At 38.6% G+C, this 24,853-nt stretch overlaps 2 protein-coding genes across 5 annotated transcripts in view; one reads left to right on the forward strand and one right to left on the reverse strand.

Annotated features, from left to right (window-relative positions):
- Positions 1 to 17,646, forward strand: part of LOC121953068 (RNA-binding motif, single-stranded-interacting protein 2-like) — a 38,405-nt gene extending 20,759 nt beyond the window's left edge. For 2 of the 3 annotated variants that reach the window (XM_042500009.2, XM_088084313.1), the window contains exons 4-14: positions 911 to 1,002; positions 5,733 to 5,890; positions 6,020 to 6,099; positions 6,227 to 6,336; positions 6,533 to 6,576; positions 7,243 to 7,336; positions 10,178 to 10,228; positions 10,635 to 10,745; positions 10,955 to 11,035; positions 12,282 to 12,369; positions 13,601 to 17,646. In XM_042500009.2, coding sequence (XP_042355943.1) covers positions 911 to 1,002; positions 5,733 to 5,890; positions 6,020 to 6,099; positions 6,227 to 6,336; positions 6,533 to 6,576; positions 7,243 to 7,336; positions 10,178 to 10,228; positions 10,635 to 10,745; positions 10,955 to 11,035; positions 12,282 to 12,362 — 902 coding nt within the window. In that variant the 3' untranslated portion in view covers positions 12,363 to 12,369; positions 13,601 to 17,646. The remainder of the gene's footprint in view (positions 1 to 910; positions 1,003 to 5,732; positions 5,891 to 6,019; positions 6,100 to 6,226; positions 6,337 to 6,532; positions 6,577 to 7,242; positions 7,337 to 10,177; positions 10,229 to 10,634; positions 10,746 to 10,954; positions 11,036 to 12,281; positions 12,370 to 13,600) is intronic. The other variant, XM_042500018.2, reaches the window with a different exon arrangement.
- A 661-nt stretch (positions 17,647 to 18,307) lies between these two features.
- On the reverse strand, positions 18,308 to 23,958 carry faim2b (Fas apoptotic inhibitory molecule 2b). 2 transcript variants are annotated; one of them, XM_088084332.1, is made up of 12 exons: positions 23,719 to 23,958; positions 23,126 to 23,171; positions 22,663 to 22,730; positions 21,922 to 21,986; positions 21,780 to 21,833; positions 21,635 to 21,685; positions 21,463 to 21,502; positions 21,323 to 21,360; positions 21,127 to 21,214; positions 20,934 to 21,029; positions 20,689 to 20,742; positions 18,308 to 19,942 (listed from the first exon to the last, which is right to left on the reverse strand). In XM_088084332.1, the coding sequence occupies exons 1-12, from the start codon at positions 23,731 to 23,733 to the stop codon at positions 19,793 to 19,795; spliced, it is 765 nt and encodes a 254-aa protein (XP_087940458.1). In that variant the 5' UTR covers positions 23,734 to 23,958; the 3' UTR covers positions 18,308 to 19,792. The 2 variants fall into 2 exon arrangements, with proteins under 2 accessions (XP_087940458.1, XP_042367413.1); XM_042511479.2 differs by having other exon boundaries at positions 23,126 to 23,174.
- Positions 23,959 to 24,853: the final 895 nt, after the last annotated feature.

Genomic DNA, 24,853 nt, shown 5'->3' on the forward strand with positions numbered 1-24,853 from the left:
TTTTTTCGATTAATCTATCAATAATTTTTTCTATTGAGCTATTAATTATTTTATTGATCTAACTTCTTTTTTTTTTACTCGATTAACAAAACACCAAATTTACCGAAAATAACATTTTAAAACTTGTCATACACTGCAGGGCATTATTCCCCAACAAAAAGTAGCCCAGTCTTAATTGGTAATCTGTGTTTTACAGTCTGGTATGAAGTCCAAAATAAAATTAATGCAAGAGCTTGTTCCATTCATGTAAAAGGAATGTAGAGCAAGGTGTCAACGCACGTTACATGGATCGATGTATTCATGTCAACAATGAGAGTCGATTACGTTGATTACGACAATTGCGTCGATGCATCGCCACAGCCCTACATGTAATGATGTTTGGTCCAAAAGACTTTTTCCCATTGACTAACACTGGGAAAGAGACATCTAAAAAATCAGTGACTTTTTTTTTTGGCACCCCAACCTCTGCAAAATGACTCTTTTTTCATAACAGGATTTGATACATTCAGTCTGATAAGATCTGGACTGTCTGAAGGGCCAGAAGAATAAATAATTTTATCCCCATTTCAGTTAGCAGAAAACTGCGAGGAGCCAGCTCGGCCAGCGGAAGTCTCTAGTGCGCTTGCCCTATGGGCCCAACGATATGGAAGCAGCGTTGATCATCCGGATAATTTAATATCAAGGAAATGCAGCCTTTTTGGCTTCATGTGCCAGTGAGCAGCTTTCACGGGAATGACTGGGGAATGAATGTTGCGTCCAAGTCTCTTAATATATCCATGAGCTTCATCTTAAACAGAGAAATATGAGATTTGTATTTATGTTCTTATCTAACGCTCAGCAAAAAAAAGCACATAACTCTAACACAAAATAACATCACAGCAAATTTAATATGTGTTTGTTTATTTTGCAGGATATGGCTTTGTGGACTTTGATAGTCCAGCAGCAGCACAGAAAGCTGTTACAGCTCTGAAGTCCAGTGGGGTCCAGGCTCAGATGGCCAAAGTAAGAATCAACTCTTCATCATCTCTCAAATATATAGCTACTTCTGTTACCCCCCAAAATCACCAGTAACCATTGTGTTGAACTGCCTGGCCCTTCTCTAAAATGTATTGATCTCTGAAGAGAAACTTTGACCACCGAGCCCTTTTCTACACAAGCACACACTCCCCCTCTATCATGTAAAAGGTAGCATGCAGTGGCCTGATTAGCAGCGAGTGTCCTGTTGGAAAGGGTACAAGATAAACTCTGGTTTATAGGGAGGCGTGTGTTGCGTTATCCTTAGTTGGCTGAATGAATGCCAAGAATCAACAGTTGTAGGAAGGATAAAGTCTGGCTTGATGCAGACAAGATATGTTATACTCCCTTTTTAAACCATTTTGTTAATTTATCATCCTTTTTGCTCGGTAATCCCTCCCTTTCATCCACATTTTGTCCCCGCTCTCTTCATCGCCCTCCTTACCACCTTGCTCCCCTCACGCCCTGGTCTCTGTGCTTGTGTATGTTGCTAACCTGCTCCTGTTGTAGCACTTGTTCTGAGCTCTTTGTCCAAGTGTCTGCAGTCAAAGCAACTCTTGTCGGCCCATTAAGCTGATCCCTCTGGCTCTCAGGCTCCCCATTGAGGGAACCCAGGGGAGGGTGCCACTACACCCACTGTCAATGGGACAGGCACAATGGGCTGGCATTGTCCATCGTCTGGGCCCAGGCCTGGGGCTGACACCAGCACTTAATACACTCCACCCCAGTGTCCCTGCGCCCCCCTCCCCTTGTCCTGCACCCAAACAGACCCACTGCAATGTAACACCAGGGTCTCCCTCGGCCCAGCCCCGGAAACTGTAACAGATCCACGCTGCCAGCTGACCTGAACCAGTCCGGTGCAACTAAACCCTGGAGTCTAAGTTCTCTGCACCTCCTCTGCAAGAGTGCCACACAATCCTGTGTATCTCAATACCCGACGCGTGCAACCAGACACCAAGACTCGACTCATCCAGACAACATGTGCTCAGTCAGAGGTGTTGATAACCACTATAAAAACCTAAATATACACAGCTGCTTCAGAGTCACTGGGTTACCTCAGGTCAGACAAAAACAAGCATCAGTCTCAAACCAGTTTAATATCAAACTCCCAAGTGCAGCTTCACCTGTTTGCACTTTCACCATGGCTGCTACAGAGTGTTGATCAAAAACACGGCGAGCCACACCTTGCACTTGCCATCCCCAGAGTACGCTGCTCAGTCCCCAGAGCAGGCTGCCACAACCCCCAGGCTGCGGGCCCAGAGGAGCAGCATGCATAAGGGGCAGGGGAACCATGGCAGAGTTAAAAATAGATCCCTTCTTACTTCCCAGCACCTCCCTTGTTCAAACTCAGACGTCAGCTCGCACGCGCAGCAGGCAAATACACAGAGACACACCTCAACAGACATGGCTTGCCTCAGGCCTGGCGTAAAAAATAAAAAAAGAAATGCAATTGGCAAATCCCATTCACATGTGACTGGGCTGGGTCTGACAGTGTTTTGATATCCACAACAAGATGAATATTTGTTTGAATATAAAGTGGGATATCGTGTACTAGCTGAGGCAAACAAAAGGATAAAAAGGCTTTTCTTTTGTCATATAGGTTTAAACTCCATTAGTCTCTCATCTGGCCCCTGACCTCCTGTAGTGTGCCACTGTGTTACATAGTGGTTGTACTGCCACACCCATAAATGACGCCAATCAGAGAAAATAGGTTATCTCCTGGCCAGGTGGCTCACGGCTGGGAACAGAGGCCACTCATATAGGCTGTAAATCTTCATTTGCAGTCGCTGTTTGACTGCCATGCACAAGTGAAAAACTGTTTTGCAGAGCTCTGGGATAGCAGTGAGTGTTAGGAAGAGAGGACCAAATGGAAAATGATAGCAATAAAAGATATTTTGATGGAAGAGAAAAGCCTGTTAATCAGCAGGCACTCATTTATCCTCTTTTCTTTTTGCTTTTCTCTGCTCCTCTTTCATTACCCAAATTATTCAAGACTCCCACTATTTTCTATGGTGTCAGTTCCCTCCTTCTGTACTAAATATCAGCTTTTAAGCTCTGCATTTCTACCACCCTCCCTCTACTCTATCCTCTTCCTTCACTTTCTGTTTTCCCTTCCCCTTCTTTTTAGCCCAGCCTCTTTTCTCCCGGTTGCCAGGCTCCTGTTGCTCTCTGAACTCCTTAACTTCATGCCTGGCTTCCCGTCTGCTTCTTCACAGTCACACAAGGTTTCACTCTCAAGCTAGTGCTGCAAAATGAGTGTGTGAATAATCCCTTTGCTTGCAGCTCTCCACATCTCTTAATTAGACAACATTTCTCCTAAATATGTGACTTAATCTTTGCAGACTAATTCATATTTGCATGTGTCAGTATATTAATGTCTGTGTGGATTTTTCAAAACAAGACAGCCTGAGTTGAGCAAATGACACATGCACCACACGGATGACAAATTATTCAGGGTTTCAGTTTTTTGGTACAAATTGCTTAAAAACATTTTATCCGTATCGAGTCCTATTAAAAAATGATGCTCAACATGGTGCGCGCATATGATGAAGTATTAATGTGCCAAGAGCAATGGCAGGTGTTGAAGAAAAGACAGGTCACACTGCTGCCTACACAGAAATTTCTGCAGTGTGAAAAAGATTTTTGAAAGTGATAAGAAATTTTCCATTTGCAAATGCAAACGCATTAGTGTTTTCAGGTGCCTGCAGCACTTGTACCAACAAATATTAGCCCCTTTTACACTGCCTGTTCAAGGCGGGAATATTGCAACATTACGCTGCCTCGCCATTTTGCATAAAAGGTACGATCACAGAATTGAGGGCACAGAGTTGTTGTACCTTTGAGCCAGCATGGGAGGTGGTTAAGAGCAAAAACAGAGTCTGTGTAAAAGGTGACAGCTGGCAGGATGGGATTATGGGCAGGAAGGGTGTGACGTTTTGACAGCGTGTTAAATGTGCAGTGTTTCCCACAGAATCAGAATTTATGTGTGGCAGTAACTGACAACAGGAGGGTTTGTCAGTAAATTTCCCTTCTTTTCTGTCATTGTATCCTGCCTCTGTAAGGTTAAACATTTTTCCAGGTCCATGAATGCAGCACAGGTGAATTCATCATGAGTTTTATATCCCTTAACACCACTTTGAGTCACGGTGTGGATAATTCATCAGTTGATCTGGTCAGAGCTGATCAGATCAATGGATGAGAGGAGGAGCAGAGTGTGTGAATGCAAACTTTTAGACCCAGCACAATGCACATTCACCGCACTTGGTGTTCTGCTGTGAAAACGACATGCTGGTTACTAAAGTACACTCGTTGCTATGAGTATGGTGGTGCAATGAATAAACGCATGGTATTTATATTTCAGCGCTAACTGCTGCAAACTGTAGCAGCAGATGTTTTAAATGTGGTAGCCCCAAACAAATAAATGTATTTGTGGAAAACCCTGACTTGCAACCTCCACAAAAAAGAGCAGCAAGTAGCAGTTAATGGCTACCTCAAAGAAGTGCCTGAAAATGGCCGCATATTGGGAAAATTGTGAGATTTGAAAGCTCCTTACCCTGCTGCCATACAGGGACGGTAACTGATAGTTATCGCCATATTATGCCATTTTCATTGTTTAAAAAGCACTTCTGACACAAACGCAGGCACATCCAAAGTCCAGCCAGGGGGCCTATTGTGGCCCTCGGACCGATTCTAAACTGACCGCAGTTTGTTGTTCAAAATATACTATGTGTGGCCCCACACGTTATTGGTTAAAAAAGTCAGACCATTTTGCATTTTTTTTCTGTTCCCCTCATGATGGCAGGACTATCACACAGTTTGTAGACATGTACCAAGTAGAAACTACGCAGGCGAAACTAATGTGTTTTCATGAACAGACAACAAACAAGCAAACGAACAGTGCCCTCACAGCAGACCGTTCCTGTGAGATAGTAGACAGGACCACAGCACAGTAGGGGTCAAAGAAAATATTGATAAACTTTAGTATTGCGATTTTATATTTCGTGATACAGTGTTTTTGAGAATCAATACAGTGTTGATTTTTATTAAAAGTGTACATGTGTTGTGTTTCAACCTCTGACTTCTAGCTACCAGTGCTGTAATCTGTCTTTAGTCATATGATTGCCATTCCAACCTAACAACATATTTCTAGTGTGTTGCGGGGGCTGTGATGAATATAGACGCTACAATTCTAATTGCAATAAAAAAGTACATTTTCTCTCCTCAGATTTTATGCATAAGGTGGGGTGGTCTAAATAATCGTTAGTTACTGCCTTAATGTAATGACTATGTCAAGGTATGTGTAGTATCTTCAGATTTTTGCCAATACAGTGCCCTACAGCTGGTTGACAGCAAATTCTTTTTCTCTGAAAGATAAAATAACCCACATTATGTGAGAAGCAGCTGGCCCCTAGGTATTTTCACAGTATCTTATCTGGTCGCCATTCAAAAAAGTTAAGACATCAGAAGCAGACGCTGTTGCCGGCACGCTGTCGAAAGTCACAAACTGGAGTGGCAAGATGCCACTGTTGTTTGGTTCTGTGCAAAAATGCAAAAGCAGCATAAAGAACTGACTTAGTGGCAGCCATGCAGGGCCATCACTGTGTAAAACCTCAGTTGATTTTGCAGTTAAACAAAAAGAATTCTATCTCTATTTGTAGGTCGGAAAAAAGGAAAAATCACTATGTTAACTTATATTTTTATGTCCACTTCCTGTACAGCAACAAGAGCAGGACCCCACCAACCTCTACATCTCCAACCTGCCAGTGTCTATGGATGAGCAGGAGCTGGAGAGCATGCTCAAGTCCTTTGGCCAGGTCATTTCCACACGCATCCTCCGAGATGCTAACGGGACCAGCCGCGGCGTGGGATTTGCCAGGTCGGACACACAACACCATAGTGGCGTATGATGATTTGAGTGCAGTTTGTGCAGTAAATAAAAAACAGTTTGATCCTAGGGTAAACAGCACTACACAAGCAAGACTAAATCTGATTTACTGTATTTCAGAATGGAATCCACGGAGAAGTGCGAAGCCATAATACAGCATTTCAACGGCAAATTCATCAAGACTCCACCGGGAGTGCCTGGTGCGTGGAATGTTTGTTTTGTATAATGGGAACCTGATATTGTTGTTGTTGGTGCCAGAGCTCAGTGTTTTTGTTCCCCGCTGTGACCATTGAATCCACTCTCTTGTTTGATCTGTTGCTCTCACAGTGCCCACAGAGCCCTTATTATGTAAGTTTGCAGACGGAGGCCAGAAGAAGAGGCAGAACCAGGGGAAGTACCTCCACAATGGAAGGCCCTGGGCTAGAGATGGAGATGCTGTAAGTTGGCCACATTTAACTTGCGATTCCTAAAGCAAACTTCCTGTTCTCACATGTTACATTTCCTGTTGGAAACTAAAGCAAACTAAAGCAAAACCATCATTATCGCTCCGTGTTGGCAGCACTGTTTTAGCACGGACAGCACTGGTGTTTGCATGACCTCACTGTTTCTGAATCCTGTGTATTGTTTTCCCAGGGAGGAATGACGCTTGCGTATGACCCCACAGCCTTACAAAATGGGTGAGTGGTATGCACAGACTGACTGAAAACAGTCTCAACCCTCCAGGAAAATAAGAGCCAAACTCAAACTGTTGTGAAGTGCTGCCCTCTGCTGGGCATTGCGTGAACACAGAAATGCTGTTAACCCTGTGAAACCTGGGCAAATTGGCTTTATTTTTTACAAAAACATGGTAAAAAGGCAATGGGCAACTGAAGAATAAATGACCCCAAAATTAGCAAGACACTTCTAAGGAAAATTAGAAGAAAATTCCATGAGAAATAGCCCAAAAATGGTAAAAGTAAAATACAAAAACAAACAAGGAAATTACTTGGGGAAAAAGCCTAAAAATAAAAAAGATACTCTGAAAAATGATTTTAAATATAGAATTATGATAATTGTAAATATAGTTTTCTGGGCATTTTTTCCCTTGCTTTAAAAATAAATGTACTAATTTCTTGCAATGTGCAGAGCATTTCTTGCCAAGTTGCTCATTGTCTTTTTTCCCCATGTTTTCGAAAGAAATCGAACCAATTCGCTTACGGTTTCAAAGTTTAAATACCTGTGAAAGGCATTTGAACGCAGCACAAAAAAGTGATGTCGATTAAGGTTTCTAAGCGTAATTTAGACGATGGCATATCTGCAGATTGTTGTGACTGTCTTCATGTTTTGTGTTTTTTGTTTGGCAGCTTCTACTCCTCACCCTACAGTCTGGCTCCAAACCGAATGATCGCCCAGACTTCCCTCTCACCTTACATGCATTCTCCTGTCTCATCCTACCAGGTGGGACATTTAAATATGTTTATAATTAAAATACTGAATTTTGAGATCTGACTTAATGCCAAGACTTTATTTTTCTGTTGCTTTCCTTTGCCAACTCTTCATGATGTCCGCACTATGTGAGTTACATGGACAGTTCACCCCTAAATCAAAATATGTATTTCTCCTTTTACCAGTAGTGCTATTTTTTAGTCTGGATTGTTCAGTGTGAGTTGCTGAGTGTTGAAGGTTTCCTACAGCTTAAAGAAAGTGGGATTTAAGGCTTTTTAAGACTTTTCTTAAGCCACTAGTAATTAAATTGAAGACCAATTTTACAGTGGCCAAAACTGAAGGAAAAAAACATGAATTGATATCAGTTACTTGGTTACTTGGAGACTGGAGCACGAATATTTATGGAAGTAAAACATGACTTTCTGGTGACGCAAGAGGCATTCTTAGTTAATTTAAGATTTTTCAATGCAAACATCAGAAAACAATTAAGAAAAAATCTTACTGCCTGTGTGTTATCATTTATAAAGATCTTTCAAAGAAGACATAATACCAATACCAATAAAGGCCTTATTTTTAGATTAATGGATTCAGTGCCTTTAAAGACTTTTTAAAGATCCACTGGAACCCTGTGCTGGAGATATCAGACGTAGAGATGTCGGCCTTTTCTCTAATATAATGGAACTAGATAGCACTTAGCTTGTGGTGCTCAAAAATACATTTGAAAAAAACTCAACAACAATGTCTTTTTCCAAAATGTACGACCAGATTATTTAAAACAATCCACAGACCTTGTTGTGAGCCAGAGTTGTAAAGGAGTTACCGATTCTTGAGTCCAAGTCGAGTCCCGAGTCCCCAGTGTTTGAGTCCGAGTCCAAGTTTGAGTCACAAAAAAGAAGAGTCCATGTCCAATCATCATTATCTGAGTCCAAATCATCATAATGCAACCTCAAAGAGCTGAAACAAAGGCAGGTATTCATTAAACAAAAATGACACTGCTGTCACCATTTGGGGAGGTTGATCAAAATTACATTCTTGTGCTTTATGCCACCTTAACATCACATACTCATCATAACAGTAAAATAATTGAAAACTTAGGAGCATCCCTGTGTCTATCTTTGATAACGCATTGTGGCAAAGAAGGGTATTATTTGTTCACGTGTTTTTTTGTTTGTAGCAATTGTTCTTAAAGCTAGAACTGTGTATGGATATAACTAGAACTGCCCCCATTAGTTGTCCTTTGTTCAAACCACTGCTGACTAATCGTGGTAGTTTTACGATTTTAATTTAATTGTTTCAATACATTTTTGGACCTGGAGACAATGGTTTGAGTTCCACGGCTGAGAAACAATGTTTTTAAGTAACGCCGTGAACACCATGCGACATTTGAGAAATTTAAAATCATAATAATGAGCCCACACAACTTACTAACTTGTGACACCACACAAAATAACAGTAGTATCCTACGCCAGGTCTCACAGACAGCTTCCTCAAATTGTCCACTTCAGAAAGTCCGATAACAACAAAACACCTTTCTGCATATTAAGTAGCTATATGCATTCTTGCTATTTGGGCTAAACCTCGTAAACATGGCTGAGTCACTTCGGAGGCTAACGTTAGCTTTGGCTAACTAGCTAACGAAAGCGTTTCACTTACTTTTCTGAGTGTAACCGTGACAGGTGTCTGTTGAAGTTTGGCATCCCAGTCTTCACCTCAATTGTCCGTTTGCAAAAGGAACATTTAGCGGTGCGCTTTCCAGAACTGGATATTAAATCCGTAAAAAGGAACTGCATGATCCGGGTATATATCACTCCACTGTGAACACAAGTAGCCGAGGGCGCGCGCAACGTGAACTCGCGTCGCAGGTGGAGGAGTACGCCCTATAGTCCACAGAATATCGCTATTGCGCAGAATCCGGCGCAGAGTGACGTCACCAGCGCAAGGCGGTAGTGGCCAGATGTGGGGTATTTTAGCTTCACTTGAGTATAGGGGGGCAGGTGGGGTCTCCTTGGCCATCTTTATATACAGTCTATGGTACACACACAATGCAAGAAACTTGCTGTTACAGAGTTAACAAAAGTCAGAGTGTTACCTCAAAATTTAATGACCTGTTACAAATGTAAGTCGTCTGTGTCTTCATCCAACTTCCTAGTCCGACTTCATGAATGTCTGAATCCAAGTGTGAGTCATCAGTGCACAAGTCCAAGTCGAGTCACACATTGAGAGAACAGGGACTTGAGTCGGATTTCAGTCCGAGTCCAGGACTCAGTCACTACATTGCTGTTGTACACAGTTCATGTAGGAACTATTTCCTTTCTACCAAACTACACACATCAACCGTACCCTACCCCTATCACTGCTCAGAAGAATCTGTGTACCTACTCTTGGACGAGAGGCTGGACGCCATTGATGTTTACATTCACGGCGTCCATGTTGTTCATAACAAGTTCTGCAGATTTTCTTGAGTAACAAGATCATGATTTCTGGAAAGAGACGTTGCTGTTGAGTTTTTCAAATGTATTTTTTGCTGCTTAAACACCACAAGCTGGATGCCATCTAGTTCCTTTACACTGGAGAGAATGCAGACATCTCTACAGCCAATATCTCCAACACTGTGCAACTCACACCAAAACAATCTAGACTGATAAATAGCACAGCAGGTAGGAGGGAAATATATATTGATTTAGAAGTGAACTCTCCCTTTACACACAAAGAGAACCACAGCCCAGAGTACTGATAGTATTTCCTCAGGTTATCTTGACCTCTCAAACTTCCATATTAAGGGCTCTGAGGGGACTGTGCAAGCAATAACAACTCATCACGAAAGGGTTTGATGACATATTTCCTGATCTTTAGGTACACAGCCCGTCCTGGATGCACCATCAGTCATACCTCATGCAGCCAGCTGTGAGTATCCCTCCTTCATTACCATCCCCCCGCACGCTTTAGCTCTTTAGACTAAAATGTTGTTTATTTAACATCATTTTAAATATAAAATTAAAAGATTTCTAAACAGTTTAGACAATTTTCCCAATTTTTTTTGATCATTTGACAATTTTCAGGTAATTTCCATGTTACCTTACCTACTATTTTGGGGGGGGGGGTTTGCAGTTTGCAGGACATTTCTTGCTAAGTTGCTCATTATCTTTAAAAAAAAAAAAAAATCAAACCCATTTAATCAGGTTTCAGAGGTTTAAATGCTTGTGAAAGGTTTTTGAACTCAGCACAAGAAAACTGATGTTAGAGGGTTAAACGTGTAATACAGATTCTGGAATTTGTATTAATATTTATGTGTTTCTCTGTGCATCTACAGGGTACAGTTCTTACCCCAACAATGGATCACGCCATGTCCATCCAGCCCACATCCATGATGGGACCTCTTGCCCAGCAGCTAAGCCACCTGTCCTTGGGCAGCACAGGCACAGTCAGTACCAATAACACACACACACACACACACACACACACACACACACACACACACACACACACACACACACACACACACACACACACACACGATGGTCTAGGCAGAAAATTATCCCCGTAGCTCTAACTATCCTGAAATTCACCAGATAAATTTTTCATGTGAAATACTACACACAACTTGTGTTTTCCTCTCTGCCTTCCCTACAGTATATTCCGGCCAACACAACTATGCAGGGGACCTACATCCCCCAGTACACCCCAGTGCCTCCCTCCAGTGTCCCAGTAGAGGTATGACGCTAGTCTCAACCTCAGCTGCTTATATTTGATATTTCCATACAGGGGATGACTAATAATTAAAAGTCTTACAGGGACGTATTCACTAAAACTTGACACATCTGTGTGCTTAAAAAAAGCTGCTGCTTTTAGCATGCCCTGTCGTTTTAAGGAGGGGTAGAGTTTAGACACAAAAGAAGGAGGAGGTGGCTATTAATGCTCCCTACTGTCTGATTTACTGAGCTGGACAGTGTCCATATGCCCTGAAGGTGTGTGTGGTATTTTATGACAGGTAGAAGATGACATAGTGGGTTTAATGATTCCTGTAATGTTCTAAAAAATAAAAAAATAAAGACATCATAGATTTTTATGATGATTTTCTGATGCCTGAATGTGAGTTTGACTTTGTCTTCCAAATATTTGTATTATAGAAAGTTTACCATTGCAGATACATTTACATTGCATTTAAGCCCCTGCTGATTTGCAGAATTGAAGTGCATAAAGAATATGTCTCTTTGTCTTTCACCAATAATTAATGGTAACTCTTAATTATTTAATGCATGTATTAATATATATTATGTATATTTTCCTCATGTTAATTTCCTCCAGTGTGCTGTCCAAACAATTCGTCTGTATTAACTCCCCCATTACTGAATTCGGACGGCCTTTGCCACTCATGAATTAGAGTCAAAATGATTTTATGGAGACATTTGGCTCAGACTGCACAGTCTGTGTGCTGCAGCAGGTTCCTGGCTGAGCACTCTGCAGGAGGGCGGCTGAGCCTGCGGGGAGTCTTGAGTCATTTGTTGGAAGGTGGAGCTCATTTATAGTGTTGGGAGAAGTGAATGAAAAAAAAGGGCATGTTTATGAATGGGAAGAGGCACAGCACTAAGCCAGGAACTCAGGTTGGGATTGGATGGAGGATGAGAAGAGAGGGTGGAGCAGAGTGACGAGTGTGAAGGTAAAGTCAGGTTAGTCTCGTAGATTAATTTCAGCCACTCCTTCAATTATAGCAGCAAGTAATATGTTTTGCATGATTTTTAGGAAATACGTCCCGCAGTACGCACTTTCTAGTAAACAGAAATCTGACTGTTTTACTCAAAGACGTGAAATGTCCTAGATTTGGTGGGGAGGGCAGGGGGAAAATACAGGCTTCTGTTTTTGATAAGAATCTGTTTGACACATTATCATTAATAATCAAGTAGACTATTCTTTGAATAACCTGCCCCTCGTTTGTTTTGGGGTTGTTTTTTTTTTTTAGGAAAATGGTGGTCAACAGCAACAGGTTGCCATGGAGACTCCCGCAGAACACACAAACTACTCATACCAACACACCAAGTAAAGCTAAGGTAGGACAGTAACAGTTTCTCTGCTCTGCTCTGTCAATTACACAAACATAGGCTGATTTTTTTAAGCAATATGCAAAGTCATATTAAAGGAACACTTCACCCATGAAATGATCAGTTGAAGATCGGTTATTCACCCTGTGTTATGTTGAATTTGTGAGGAAAACTTTGTGTCTCTCGCATGTCTCCACAGTGAAAAAAAGAATCCAAAAACTGAGGAAATTCTCAATAAATTGGAGTAAAAGGGGTCCGTGTTTAACAACAGCAAAACTATTTCAAAACGTCATTCACAAACACCCATCTCGTGAAATCCAAGTCTCATTTATCCAGCTGTATGGTCAGCACTTCCCCAAATTTTTTGCTATTTACAACACGTGTTCACGGACGAGAAGCGCACCTGGGCAAGTTTGAACTCTGCTTAATGGAATGTACAAGCAGAGCTCAAACACACATGCTCGCCCAGGTGTGCCACTCGTATAGAGAAGTGCTTTCAACTATCTAATATTGCAAAGTTGTGAGACAGTTTGTAAACTGATTTTTTGATATAGTTTTGCTGTTGTCAAAGTGTTCTTCATAAATTGAACATAATACAGTGTGAATAATGGATGTACAAATTGTAATTTTGTGGGTGAAACATTCCTCTTAGGTTGCTGCTGCATCAGAATCTATTTGCATGGATTTGTACTAAAAGCACATGAAAGTTTTCAATAGTTTCTACAGGATATATTTTCAGTGTAAAAGGAATACATTTCTGTTCTGCATATTCACTTCATTACTGAGATCTTGTTACTTTTGGTCAGAGCCAGACTAGCTGTTAATCCCTTTGTCCCGTCTGTATGCTAAGCTAAGCTAACTCACTGCCAGCTCCATTTTCATATTGAATAAATAAGAATAAATGAGAGTGATAAAGATCCTCTGATAATATTCTCAGCAAGAAATGGAAGATATTTCTTTAAGAATCAAGCCTGCAATGTCTGCTTTATTGTAAAAGAGTCAATAGCAAATTGAGTGAAAACACACACAAGTACTACTCAGTCCATTATATTGACAAAGCAATTCATGTGTATTATTGCACGGACCCCAAACACATGCTATTTAGCCATTTTATGATTGAACCTTTTCAAAATGCTTGGTGTGTCTGTATAGAAAACAACATAGAGCTGTGTTGTAAATACACCTGAACAATGGTTAAGCAGGTTGAGTGTATCGTTACTGAGCTGTGCGTGTATTCCAGCTCCAGCAGGGTGGGGCCGAGGGCACGAGATGAATCCAACCGAACAGGATTCAGCTGGAAGAGAACTGTGCTCCATGACATCACCAAGCACCCGGACTTGAACATGGATAACAAAAGGAACATGTGTGTGCGTGCGTCTGTGTGTGTGTGTGTGTGTGTGTGTGTGTGTGTGTGTGTGTGTGTGTGTGTGTGTTTGTTTGTTTGTTTGTTTGTTTGTTTGTGTGCCTGTGTATGTCTGTATTTTTTTTTTTTTTTTTTAAGAAAATGGACAACACTTACGTCATTGGACTTTCCTGCTCACATCCTCAAGAGTTGATCAACCAAAGGTGGGAATCTTCTTCGCAGAAGCTTTGATCTATTTTGATAACTGAAAAAAAAGGAAAATAACACGAAGTTTTAAAAAAAATTAAGAAAAAAGAACTTAAGAGGGGAGGAAAAGACACAAAGCATTATTTTTGTGCACGTAATATAACAAATTCTTATTTTTAAAAAAAAAAAAAAAAAGCATTCTGGACGTTTCAGGGTGATTCAAGGAAGAGTTGAAACACAATGTGTCTTTTATTTTTTTGTAAAATATGCAAACTTTAATTTTTATTTCCTAATGTCTGTTGTTTGACGTTCTATTTTGCAGCAGCGGGGGACTACAATTTGTACAGATTTAAAAAACTTTCAAAACACTTTGCTGGTCTGATGTGTCGGGTCATTGTAACAGCGGGGAGGCAAACCGTTTAAAGCTACTTCTTCCTGTAACTGCTGCAGAGATTTCTATTCACGCACAGATGTTATATAATAATAACATTGACTGTTTATAGTTTGGTTAAATTCTTTTTAAACATTCTTCCATAAGTGAACAAAAGACAATCAATTATTTCTATTTATATTTGAATTATAGTTCTATTTTTTAGAGTTTTTAGATCATTGAAACATACATTTATAGAAAATAAGTTATTTAGTACTGTGGATGAAATGGACTTTACCCCACACATTAATGATGAGCCCTAATATTTGGCTCATAAAAATAATTCTTAAGCAGTTTGAGTCCTGCGTCCACCATCAAAAAAGACATTAGTTACATACTAATAGTCATCCTGTTTTGTTATAATGTAACTCCACATTATATCCATGTCCATGAGAAGTGGTTTTAAGCGGTTTTGCTTTGGCAAACCTTCAGGTAACATTAAACTCATCCTCTGTCGAAGGGATGAAGTGAACATGCTTTAGATCTGAAAAGTTATAAAGATTATGTGTACAAAGAACAATGCAGTTACTAAATTAAGATATAGTTTAGCAAAAGCGATGAGGGAAATCAAATAGAGGACTAACATGATCCCTGAGAATAATTAGTTTGAAAGGAAAGGGAGCTGTAAGTCTTTCTTTTTTTTCAATGCTGCTGTTGTCATCTGAGTTTGATTCTCTGTCAGTGATTTTTAGTTTGTAGAAAGTTTCTGTTTTTCTTTTTGTCTGTCACTTGAAAACCTTTTTGAGCTACTCTGCCTTATTTTTTGATGAATTTACCTTTGAAGTAGATTTTAGCTGTAGATTTTAGCTTTTTACAAAGAGTAGTTGTTAGTTTTTTTTTTTCTCTCCGCATAGGGATTGATGCTGTTTTTGTTGTTTTTTTTGCTTTGGGTTTTTTTTGTGCACATCAAGTTTTCGATTTTTCAAAATCTCCGTTCCAAATCTTGTGTCATCTGTTCTCATATTGTGTCGGGCCTGTTTGGAGAAAGCCTTTCAGAGAGGAGAGTTTAACCAAACTTTGAGTTTATTTAGTGCTGTTCAGAGCCGGCCCACTGCATAGGCAAACTAAGCAGCTGCTTAGGGCCCAACCATGGCCAGCAAACTAAAGTGGCAACATGTGTAACCCCCCCAACCCAAATCCTGCTAAGGGCCCCCAAAAGTCTAGGGCCGGCTCTGGTGCTCATCTAAAAGATTTACACTGACGCTGCATCAGTGTTGCGGCTCAAAAAAAATGGCCCGTAAGCTCTGGGTGTTTTTCAGTCTTTTGAGTGGAGCTCGTGTCACCACATCCAAATATGTTGAACTTTAATTTATGCAGACATCAACTACTGTAGATATGTAGATAATAGAAATAAATGGTTTTACAAAGGAGTGCTCACTAGACCATGGAAGTGCCATTAAAGACGATTTTTGAAGCCTTTAGTGAGACAGCAAGTCTGAATGAATTAAGGAGCGATCCAAAATTCTGCAAAAACAATTTTTAGCTAAGCCTTAATGTTTTTCTCTGGATGAACTGCCTGATCTCTCATAGGGTTGACACTAAGTTGTATATACTACAGAAATGGAAACAGGCTTGTTTGAATGCCACCGAGTTAGTTGATTTAGCTGTAGGGTCACGAGGAGCTTTTCTTCCCGCTCTTAAACCATCCACATTTTGAGATAAACGCAGTGTGAAAATGTCCTTCTCAAGGCTCGCAGTTAGATGATTCTGTTTCTCTCCACATTTTTTTCACACGTCAACTTTTTTGCTGTGTGTTTCCATTCATTTCCGCAACCAAAGATGTTGTAGCCACCCCATCATTTAGCTCTCTGTCGCAGATAAACTACTCTCGTACGCAGACGATCATGTGCTGTACGTGCGTAGCTGGATCAAATGCACTTTTTCTGCTTCAGATAAACACAGAAAGAGAAAGATTGCAATGAGGGTGGTGACGTGCACACAATATTCCACATTATGACCACAGGTAAAGGTTTCATTAGAACTTTTTTTGCCACTACTGCATCTGTCATATAGTAAAAATACATGTGAATGATCTGGTTTTGTTTACATGTGTTATTAAGCTGGGTTTCCCTCAGTGGTGGAGTGTTGGTGTGCATTTAGACTCATTATGAACTTTATTGGCCTCTGCAGACACCCAGGAGGAATCCAGAGCTTTTACAATAGCGAGAGTTTTCAGACACGAGAGCTAATTTTGTAAATAGTCTTTTTCTCCCCTTCCACTTACTGTCGTACACCATTTTGTTTGTTTCTTCTTGTGTGTGTGTTTTTTTTAAACGATTTATAACCTGTCCAGATAACACAGCGACTAGCAAGTTTTTCAGATTCAGTGCACCATGAAGGAAAATGTCATGGATATTGTTCATATGTTCAGAGAAATGATATTCCATGTATTAGCCATCACTTTTAATACAAAAACAGGATTTTGAAACTATGAAATGACCGATTGTTACAATGCAGTGTTTATTTATTTTTTTCTTTTAATTTTTTTAAAATAAATTTGACAGCAGAGGTAATAGTACAGGAAGTTATGATGTTCCAAACTTTGCATCATGAAAATGATAGATTAAAATTGTAGGAATAGTGAGATGAGCTGTGTTCTATACACAATATTTAAAGAAAACAAATCTCCTTGCACTTATCATTTTTTAGTCCACACCAATTTGAAAATGCTCTTTTTGTCCACCCTAATGGAGATTTGATGACTTATTTCATAGCTTCAAAATGTTTTGCTGCTAAAACAGGATTTCCAAACAGGTGGTGAGATGCAGCCCAGACTGGATTTTCAAAATGTCCACTTTTGTTTTCATTTTGTGAATACAGAGTATCCATCTTCTTTTTCCAGAATTTATTTCTTGATACTCATGTACAGAAATTAGTTTACTATTGTTTTACTAGGCTTGAGGGCAGATTAAATAGATGTATTTTATATTATTAGAAATGTTGTCTCAAGGTGACATTTTTAAAAATGAAATAATAAAAACTCCACACTGTATGAACCAAGTTTTTGTGCATCCCAGGCATTTTTAAAATCCAGTGGGCTCATTTCACTTACTGCTTGCGAACAGTTTTCTTATTTATACAAGAACTCATTTTGTACAGTTTTGTTAAGAGGAAAGAGGTTTTGATATTTGGTTATTTTGCAAAGCCACTTGGCTACTTTTGTCTTCCTGTGCCAGAGTTGCTAAATTGTCTGTAACTTGTGTTTTTTTTATTGATTGAGATAAGATTTTCCTTCTTCTTGGTTTTCTCTTTGAATTTGAATATGTCAGTTGTTTTTCTTTTTTTAATAAAAGCCTTGTTTCAATGATCGGGTGAGCCGTGTCTTTGATTATCTGTCTTACTATAACTGAGTGGAGTTGCTGCATTATTGACAGTGGATGGGTCATTACCTATAGCTGTTGTTGTTTAAGCTATATTGATAATTACCATGCTGGTATGTTTCATCACAACAGCTCAATAGGTCAAACTGACTATCTGTTTTTTTCAGTTCACTTGTTATGTTTTGGGTTGTGGGGGAGTGAAGTCCAAAGGTGTATTTCCACCAGAGAATTTCTTCTCTAAATACTGAAAATTGTTGCAAACCTGCACAATTTACAGGTTTAATAAATAAATAGACAGTCAAAAGTTCAGTAAAGGCCAGGGCTTAGTAAATATATTAATTCACTGTTTATCAGGAAAGTGTATGAGGACTTTATCAATACAAAGCAAATGTAAAGAAACATTCATCATTTGTTTCATCAATATTACCGCAATTTGCACATTTGAAGAAAACACTCTACCCACAATTTTCAGTGACCGCATCTAGCGACTCCTACAAAGAATTTCTGGGAGCGTCATCGACTGAGTGACAACTGAGTCTCTGGCTTCTTACTTGTGCATTAAGTTTAAAAGATGTTCAATAAGGGCATCTGGAATGAAAGAGCTGTTAAGAAATGATTAATCACCATGAATCATCCAAGATACAATACTTTTTATGAATCACTTCTATTTTATTGACAGAAACAAACGGTTGTTACAAAAAAACAAAATGTCATACCATGTTTAATATTCACTATACAGTTGGAACATTTCTAAAGCTCATGTTGTGATTGTTGACCTGAAATTATTTTCTATCACATCCCAAAGGCCACATTAAAGTTACAATAGAAATTGCAACTGATGTCTAATATCTAAAGTATGCTCTTAAAGTATGTATGATGCTACAAACACACAGTTTCCCTTTGTGGTCAGTGTTGTATCTTCACTTCAAAAGTCTGGACGTTAGTTGATATTCGGCAGTTCAGTATGTCCCTCAAAAACATCCGTGCTCTAACTGAGCTGAAAATATCTTACAGACATACAGAAACACACTGTATTTATCTTGCATCTGTGCATTAAAAACAGGTATAAAACAAACTGTATTTACTGTGCATAACTTGCGAAACAGTCACTTATTAAAGGAAACATCACCTAAAAGTGCAGATTTTCGGAATCATTCTTTTTGGCTCAGGGTTGGATAAACATACAAATGGTTCGTAACCAACTATGTTTTTGGTGTGTTTTGTTGACCTCAAATGATTGCTGAAACACATGCTTCAAAACCATCACATGATAAAATAATAATCTGTGCCCATCTTTTATTTTTCTAAATCTATTTTATTTCCTAAAGAAAGTTTATATAACTGAGAAAATGTTCTTCTGTTGTCATAATGTTTAATTCAAAGTTATAAAGACCTCATTTAACTTGCCATTGTTAGGGATCCTTGATTAGCTATCAGAGCAGCACAGCTTTGTCTAATAAACATTCTTCCAGCAGTGTAAAACCAAAATAGGTTTCAACATTAGAAATGTTGTTTATGCTAAATTTCTACCTCTGTTACGGAGCTTAAAAATAGTAACAAAAGCTAATTTTTGCCTCTTTTTAGGTGGCAGGGTGAAAATTAGTCAGCCTTAATATTTACTGTGTTATGATTTTAAAGTGATGAATACAGTTGAGGAACAATCAAATACAAGATACAATGTAGGATCATTTTTTCCCTCTGCAACAATCATGTTTTTTTTCAAAATTTTATACGGATCATTAGACATGCTATTATCTCAAATGGCTTGAAAAATACTGCATATAGCTGCCGTAAGTGGGAAAAAAAAATCTCCCCAGTGGAGCATGCCCCCTGGATCCCTCAAGGTTTGGGCTGAGGCCCAGTGGTTACAATACCGGGCTCTGCCCCTGCAGTGAGTATCAGGCAGGTCTAGTTTCAGGACACATGGTGACAAAACCAGCAGCAGAATCGTATGGACAGGATTACATAAAGGAAAAAAATAGTGATTCATGAAAAACTGTATAGGCCCTCCCCTGATGCCATTTTGTTCATGAGGGTAATGCATCCAATTTGGTTGTTGAATTAATAAAAAGTTCAAATATTTAAGGACAGAGATTTTAAAGTATGTAGGTGAAGAAATGGAGGAGTAGTACTTTACTCGCGGCCCCCTCCCATGATCTGTAGCAGGAAGCTGAACAGGTAGATGATGTCCAGGTAGATGCTGAGGGTGGCAAAAATATATTCCTCTGGACTTATAGTGTAGCGCTTATTCCCTAAAAGCATTTGGGTGTCAAACGCCAGGAACTGCGGCAGAAAGAGAGACAGGACAAGAAGAAACAAGGAGAATAAATGAGTTTAAAAGCTAACGAATTAACTTCAGCTTGACAATATTGAGATATTTATATGGAGGCCCATTTCTGCCAGTGTGATGAAAAAAATAAGATCCTACTCATTACATGTAAAACTTTTCTTGAAATAACAGGTATCTTAAAATGATGACTAACCTTCTGAAAATTAATTAGTATCTCAAAATAATGAAGAAAGTAATAAGAAACGATATGAAGTCATTACTTTAAGAAAGTTTATCATTATTTTAAGATACTAACTCATTATTTTGAGATTTTCTCCCAATTTTCAAATACTAACTAATTTTCAGAAAGAAAGAAATTTTCATTATTTTCAAAAGGCTTCTCTTTATTTTTGTTATCTTCTTATTGTTTGAGTTATAGATGAGTAATTATTTTGTGAAATGCGATGCTAGCTCATTACTTTTAGATACTAACTCATTTTCAGGAAGCTTCTTAATATTTTCAGGAATCTTCTCATTTTTTCAAAGTTGTTATTTTGAGAAATAAGATACAAACTTCCTTTTTTAAGCTACTAACTCATTTACAGAATGGTTTCCATTATTTTGAGAAAGTCTTTCATTATTATTATTATTCATTATTGATTATTATTTTTTCATTATTGATTCATTTTTAAAAAAAATTTTTACATCACACTGGTGATAGTAGAAATGGGCTTCCATAATTTCATGATTTGATTCTCACCAGAGTAAAGAGGATGGCTCCTCCCACAGCATAAAGGGCGTGTAACCAGGGAACCTGTGGTGTGAGATTACAGAACACTGTTAAGAAGGACAGCGCAATGCTAATTTAAGAAAAACAGCGCCGTGCCTTGCAAGATTATCTGTGATAATCCTTTCTTGTTAAGGCACACCCAAATACGGCCAGCAGCACCTGCGACCAACTACAGCTATTTGAGACTTCTTCTAGAAAGGTGTACATGGACTTACATAACCAAACGGGACAACAATGGAGAGGGTGATGGCACAGAGAAGCATGACCATGCATAAAGAAAACAGGACACCCTGACAAGATGTGACATCAACCTGCAACAGATGAGAGAGAGAAAAATGGTTGATGGATTTATTTCAGTTATTTCGTTGGTTGAAAGCTGTTTGTAGTACGGTGTAAGTTTCTTCTCACCTTGCTCTGGAAGCTGAAGATGGTGACAGAGAGACACACTAGAGCTGTGATTCCCAGACACAAAACCACCGATTTCGTGTTGTAAAAGCTGGAGGGAGAGAAGGAGTCTTTTACTCTGAAAAACTGGATGAGTTTAAATCAAAACACCCACATAAACATACGCCAGCATCACAATATGTATTCAAATTGTATTTACCTTGACACAAATCCCATCATGAAAGCCATGCTCAATGTCTGAGGGGGAAAAGTCGAGAAATATTACCACAGTTAGTTTGTATGATGAGTGTATGCGTAAATGGCATATTGTATTGTGTTTTCATAATGAAAAATACTCACAAAGAGAACTAACAAAATAACATTCCACGGAAACTGCCTCCTGTTTAGATTTTTAAAAAAGAAGAAGAAAGTCCACTTTGTCAGCTTAAATTCACAATGTATCTTTATACGGTATTTTACATTCACTTTAATGAGCATTTGCGTTGTTAGTTATATCGTGAAGAAAAATTACCTCAGCTCGCCACAGCAGGACAGCGCGATGTAGGTGGCAAAGAACATGAGACTGTCAAAATAAAGGTAAAAAAATGACACAAAACTTAGTAAATAATGTCAATTGGGCGTGACACTATTGTTAGTTTTGGTGTGTTTTTACTTACTAAGATGCCATGTACAAGCCTGGATGAGTCTGAATGAAATACCTCACAGGTGCGCTGTAGAGAGAAAATTTAAAGGTTTCAATTCACGTTTTAATCAAAGTGTTAGAAACAAAAACATTAAAGTTACCAAAATAGTAGTTACCAAAATGAGAAGAGGCCAACAATAGCCACTGTCACTAACAGCTGAACTAAGAGAATGGCGTAGACCTGCAGGAAGACAAACATAACGTCAGAGTGATGGAGGAGTCACTATGATATTGTTTGTATTGTTTCATAATAGGGCTGGGCAATATATCGACATTATATTGACATTGTGACATGAAACTACATTTATCCTCTTTATCCTCTTAAGATTTAGGATATTGTAATATATATATATATATATATAAATATATATATATATTTATTATTTTATTATTATTTTATTTATTTTTTTTGGGGGGTTTTTTGAGCTGTTGGCACCTTGTAACTTTATGTTACTATTTTGCACCTTGTTTTTTATTATTCAATATCTTTCTTATATTTGTAATTTTTTTTAATTTTTTTTTTTTACTTTACTCATAGCTGCTGTAACACTGCAAATTTCCCCACTGTGGGACTAATAAAGGATTATCTTATCTTATCTTATGTTATAATAAGTGTTATCTTTTCCTGGTTTTAATGTTTTACAGTAAAGTAATGTCATTTTCCGAACTTCCCAGGCTCTGGCTGTATTTGCCTTTACCCACTATCATTATATCCAAATTACTGATCATTCATTATTGTATATATGTAAAAGCAGCAGGAGACAACCCTACAATATTGGTACAATATCAATATTGAAGTATTTGATGTTTTTTTTTTTCATATCACCCTGCCCTTATTTCATATGATGCATTTGTACCTTTCTGATAAAGGTTCGCCTGATGGTCTTGTCGTCCCAGGCGAACTGGGCCTCCATCTCGTCATAGCCTGGAGAAAGAGGCAGGGAGGAGACACATGCGGAGTTATCCTTGTGGAATTTAAGGATTAATCACACATGGTGTCTTAAAATGATACTGCAGCATTACTTAAACAAATTATGTCACGATGTAGGAGGCAGGTTCTATTAACAAGTCGTTTTAACACATATGGGATGTCAAGTCACCACTTTTAAACATTAGCAATAATGTTAATAACTGCAATGAAACCAATAATGTAATCATAACCAAAGAAGAAAAAATGTTTTAATCATCTACTCACTATATGTTGTAAGTCCTATTTTTACTCAAATACTTTGACTCAAACAAGCGCATAGTGTTTGTCCAGGTAACTTGTAGATATAATACTTTGTGTCTGTCCTTTATAACTAATGGAATATGTTTTACCTGCAGTCGCCTCCTGATAAGTGGGGGGCTCCTTGTCATCGTTCACCTGCTGGATTGGAATTACAGTTAGTAGGTTCTTATGATTTTGAATCGGACCCCAAAAAAAGGTTCTTTACATCCTCTACACACTTATATTCTCTCTTTAGACAACACAATGCTTATTTTTGCTTTCACCTGTTGTTTAACTGTGCTCATAATTCTGAGTTTAACTATTAAAGCTGCGTGCAGAATATCTTCCATGACAGATTAATCTACAAAACATCCATGTTTGATTAGGTCAAAGGATTAGGATGATGGGCCTCCATCTTTTCATAGGCAGCGTACGATAGTTGAAGTACAGCGATTCACACATTATATCATCATTCGGTTGATGAATTATTTTATTTTACCGATTTTGAGCCTGGCTATGATGTTGACATTAAAATAATCAGAAACAGGAATCCTTACAATTTGTACTCAAAGCCATGACTTCTCTTGTATGGGTTCATTACTGAAAAGTGAAAATATAAATATAAATATCTATATCTCCCTAGACAGTGTATAACAAAGGTATAGTGTCACTGTGAGGCAGGAAAGTTAAAAACATACAGTACCTTTCCTTTCTTCATGATTTTCCTTTTTTTGCACCTTGGAGTTGCCGCTGATGAAAGAAACTATTCGAAAGTCACAGGTAAAATATTTTCTTGTCTTTTAAATCCAAAATATATATTTAAAAAAACCAAAAAAAAATCCCCAAAACTCAACTCCTTTTCTTTTGCTGAATTTGTATGGTCCAAAACACTGCGAGCAAAAAAATGTTGTTCGTAGAATAGTTGTTGCTCTGAATTTGTCTCCAGCGTGCGGATTACACTGAAGCTTTATATGCCTCCATGTGGTTAATCTCTCTCTAACCCTGATCCCACGCCACCCCTATTCTCAGAATAATGAGGTCAGTCCAGAAACGTCCAGGTAGTCTCATAACACTGAGATGAAGCCAGACAGTACCACTGCTGTTGCTAAACAGGGGTGTGTTTTATATCTCTCACAGCCCTTCTCAACAGTGTTCCAGGACAGATAATCATCCGAGTGCTCACCAGAAAGACTCAAAGGACTTGCATATCTGAATGGCAGATGCATTACGTAACTATTTTGCTCTACTTTGGGGGGTAAAATGTTGCGTACAGACAGATAGGAGGGATGTTAATCTGCATATTCATATTGTATAATATAAAAACGCATCTTAATTTGTTTACACACCAGCATATTGACCGACAACACTGTTATATATCATTATCAACTTCTGATATATGACTTATTAGATGACTTTTTGTTTGTTTTTCTATTTTATTTTTAGCAACACAACAGTGATCTTGCGAGCAGACTGCATGACATCATGTTTTTGTGTAAGAGACAGCTTTTGTAACAGGTACATTAGACTAATGAGATTGCAGTTAAGAACATTATAGAGTAAACGCATAACTTAAAAACAGTAATAATGAGATTTACCATCAGGCAGTCAACTCTGACCTATATTTACTGAAATTGATTTTTTTAATGCTCTGGAGAAATGTGATACTGTATTTCACAATAACTTTTGTCTCAGTATAGATCATAGTAAAGACACAATAAGAGAATAGATCAGATTTTCTAGTTTCCTCTTTCACCGAGTGAGTGAAAACTGTTATGTGGATTGTGCTGCCTTCTTAACCAGAACTAACCCTAAACCATAGTGGAAATTAATATGAAACG

Source organism: Plectropomus leopardus, chromosome 2 (genome assembly GCF_026936395.1).
Source record: "Plectropomus leopardus strain MGB_pleo_1.0 chromosome 2, ASM2693639v1, whole genome shotgun sequence".
Classification (NCBI taxonomy): Eukaryota; Metazoa; Chordata; class Actinopteri; order Perciformes; family Serranidae; genus Plectropomus; species Plectropomus leopardus.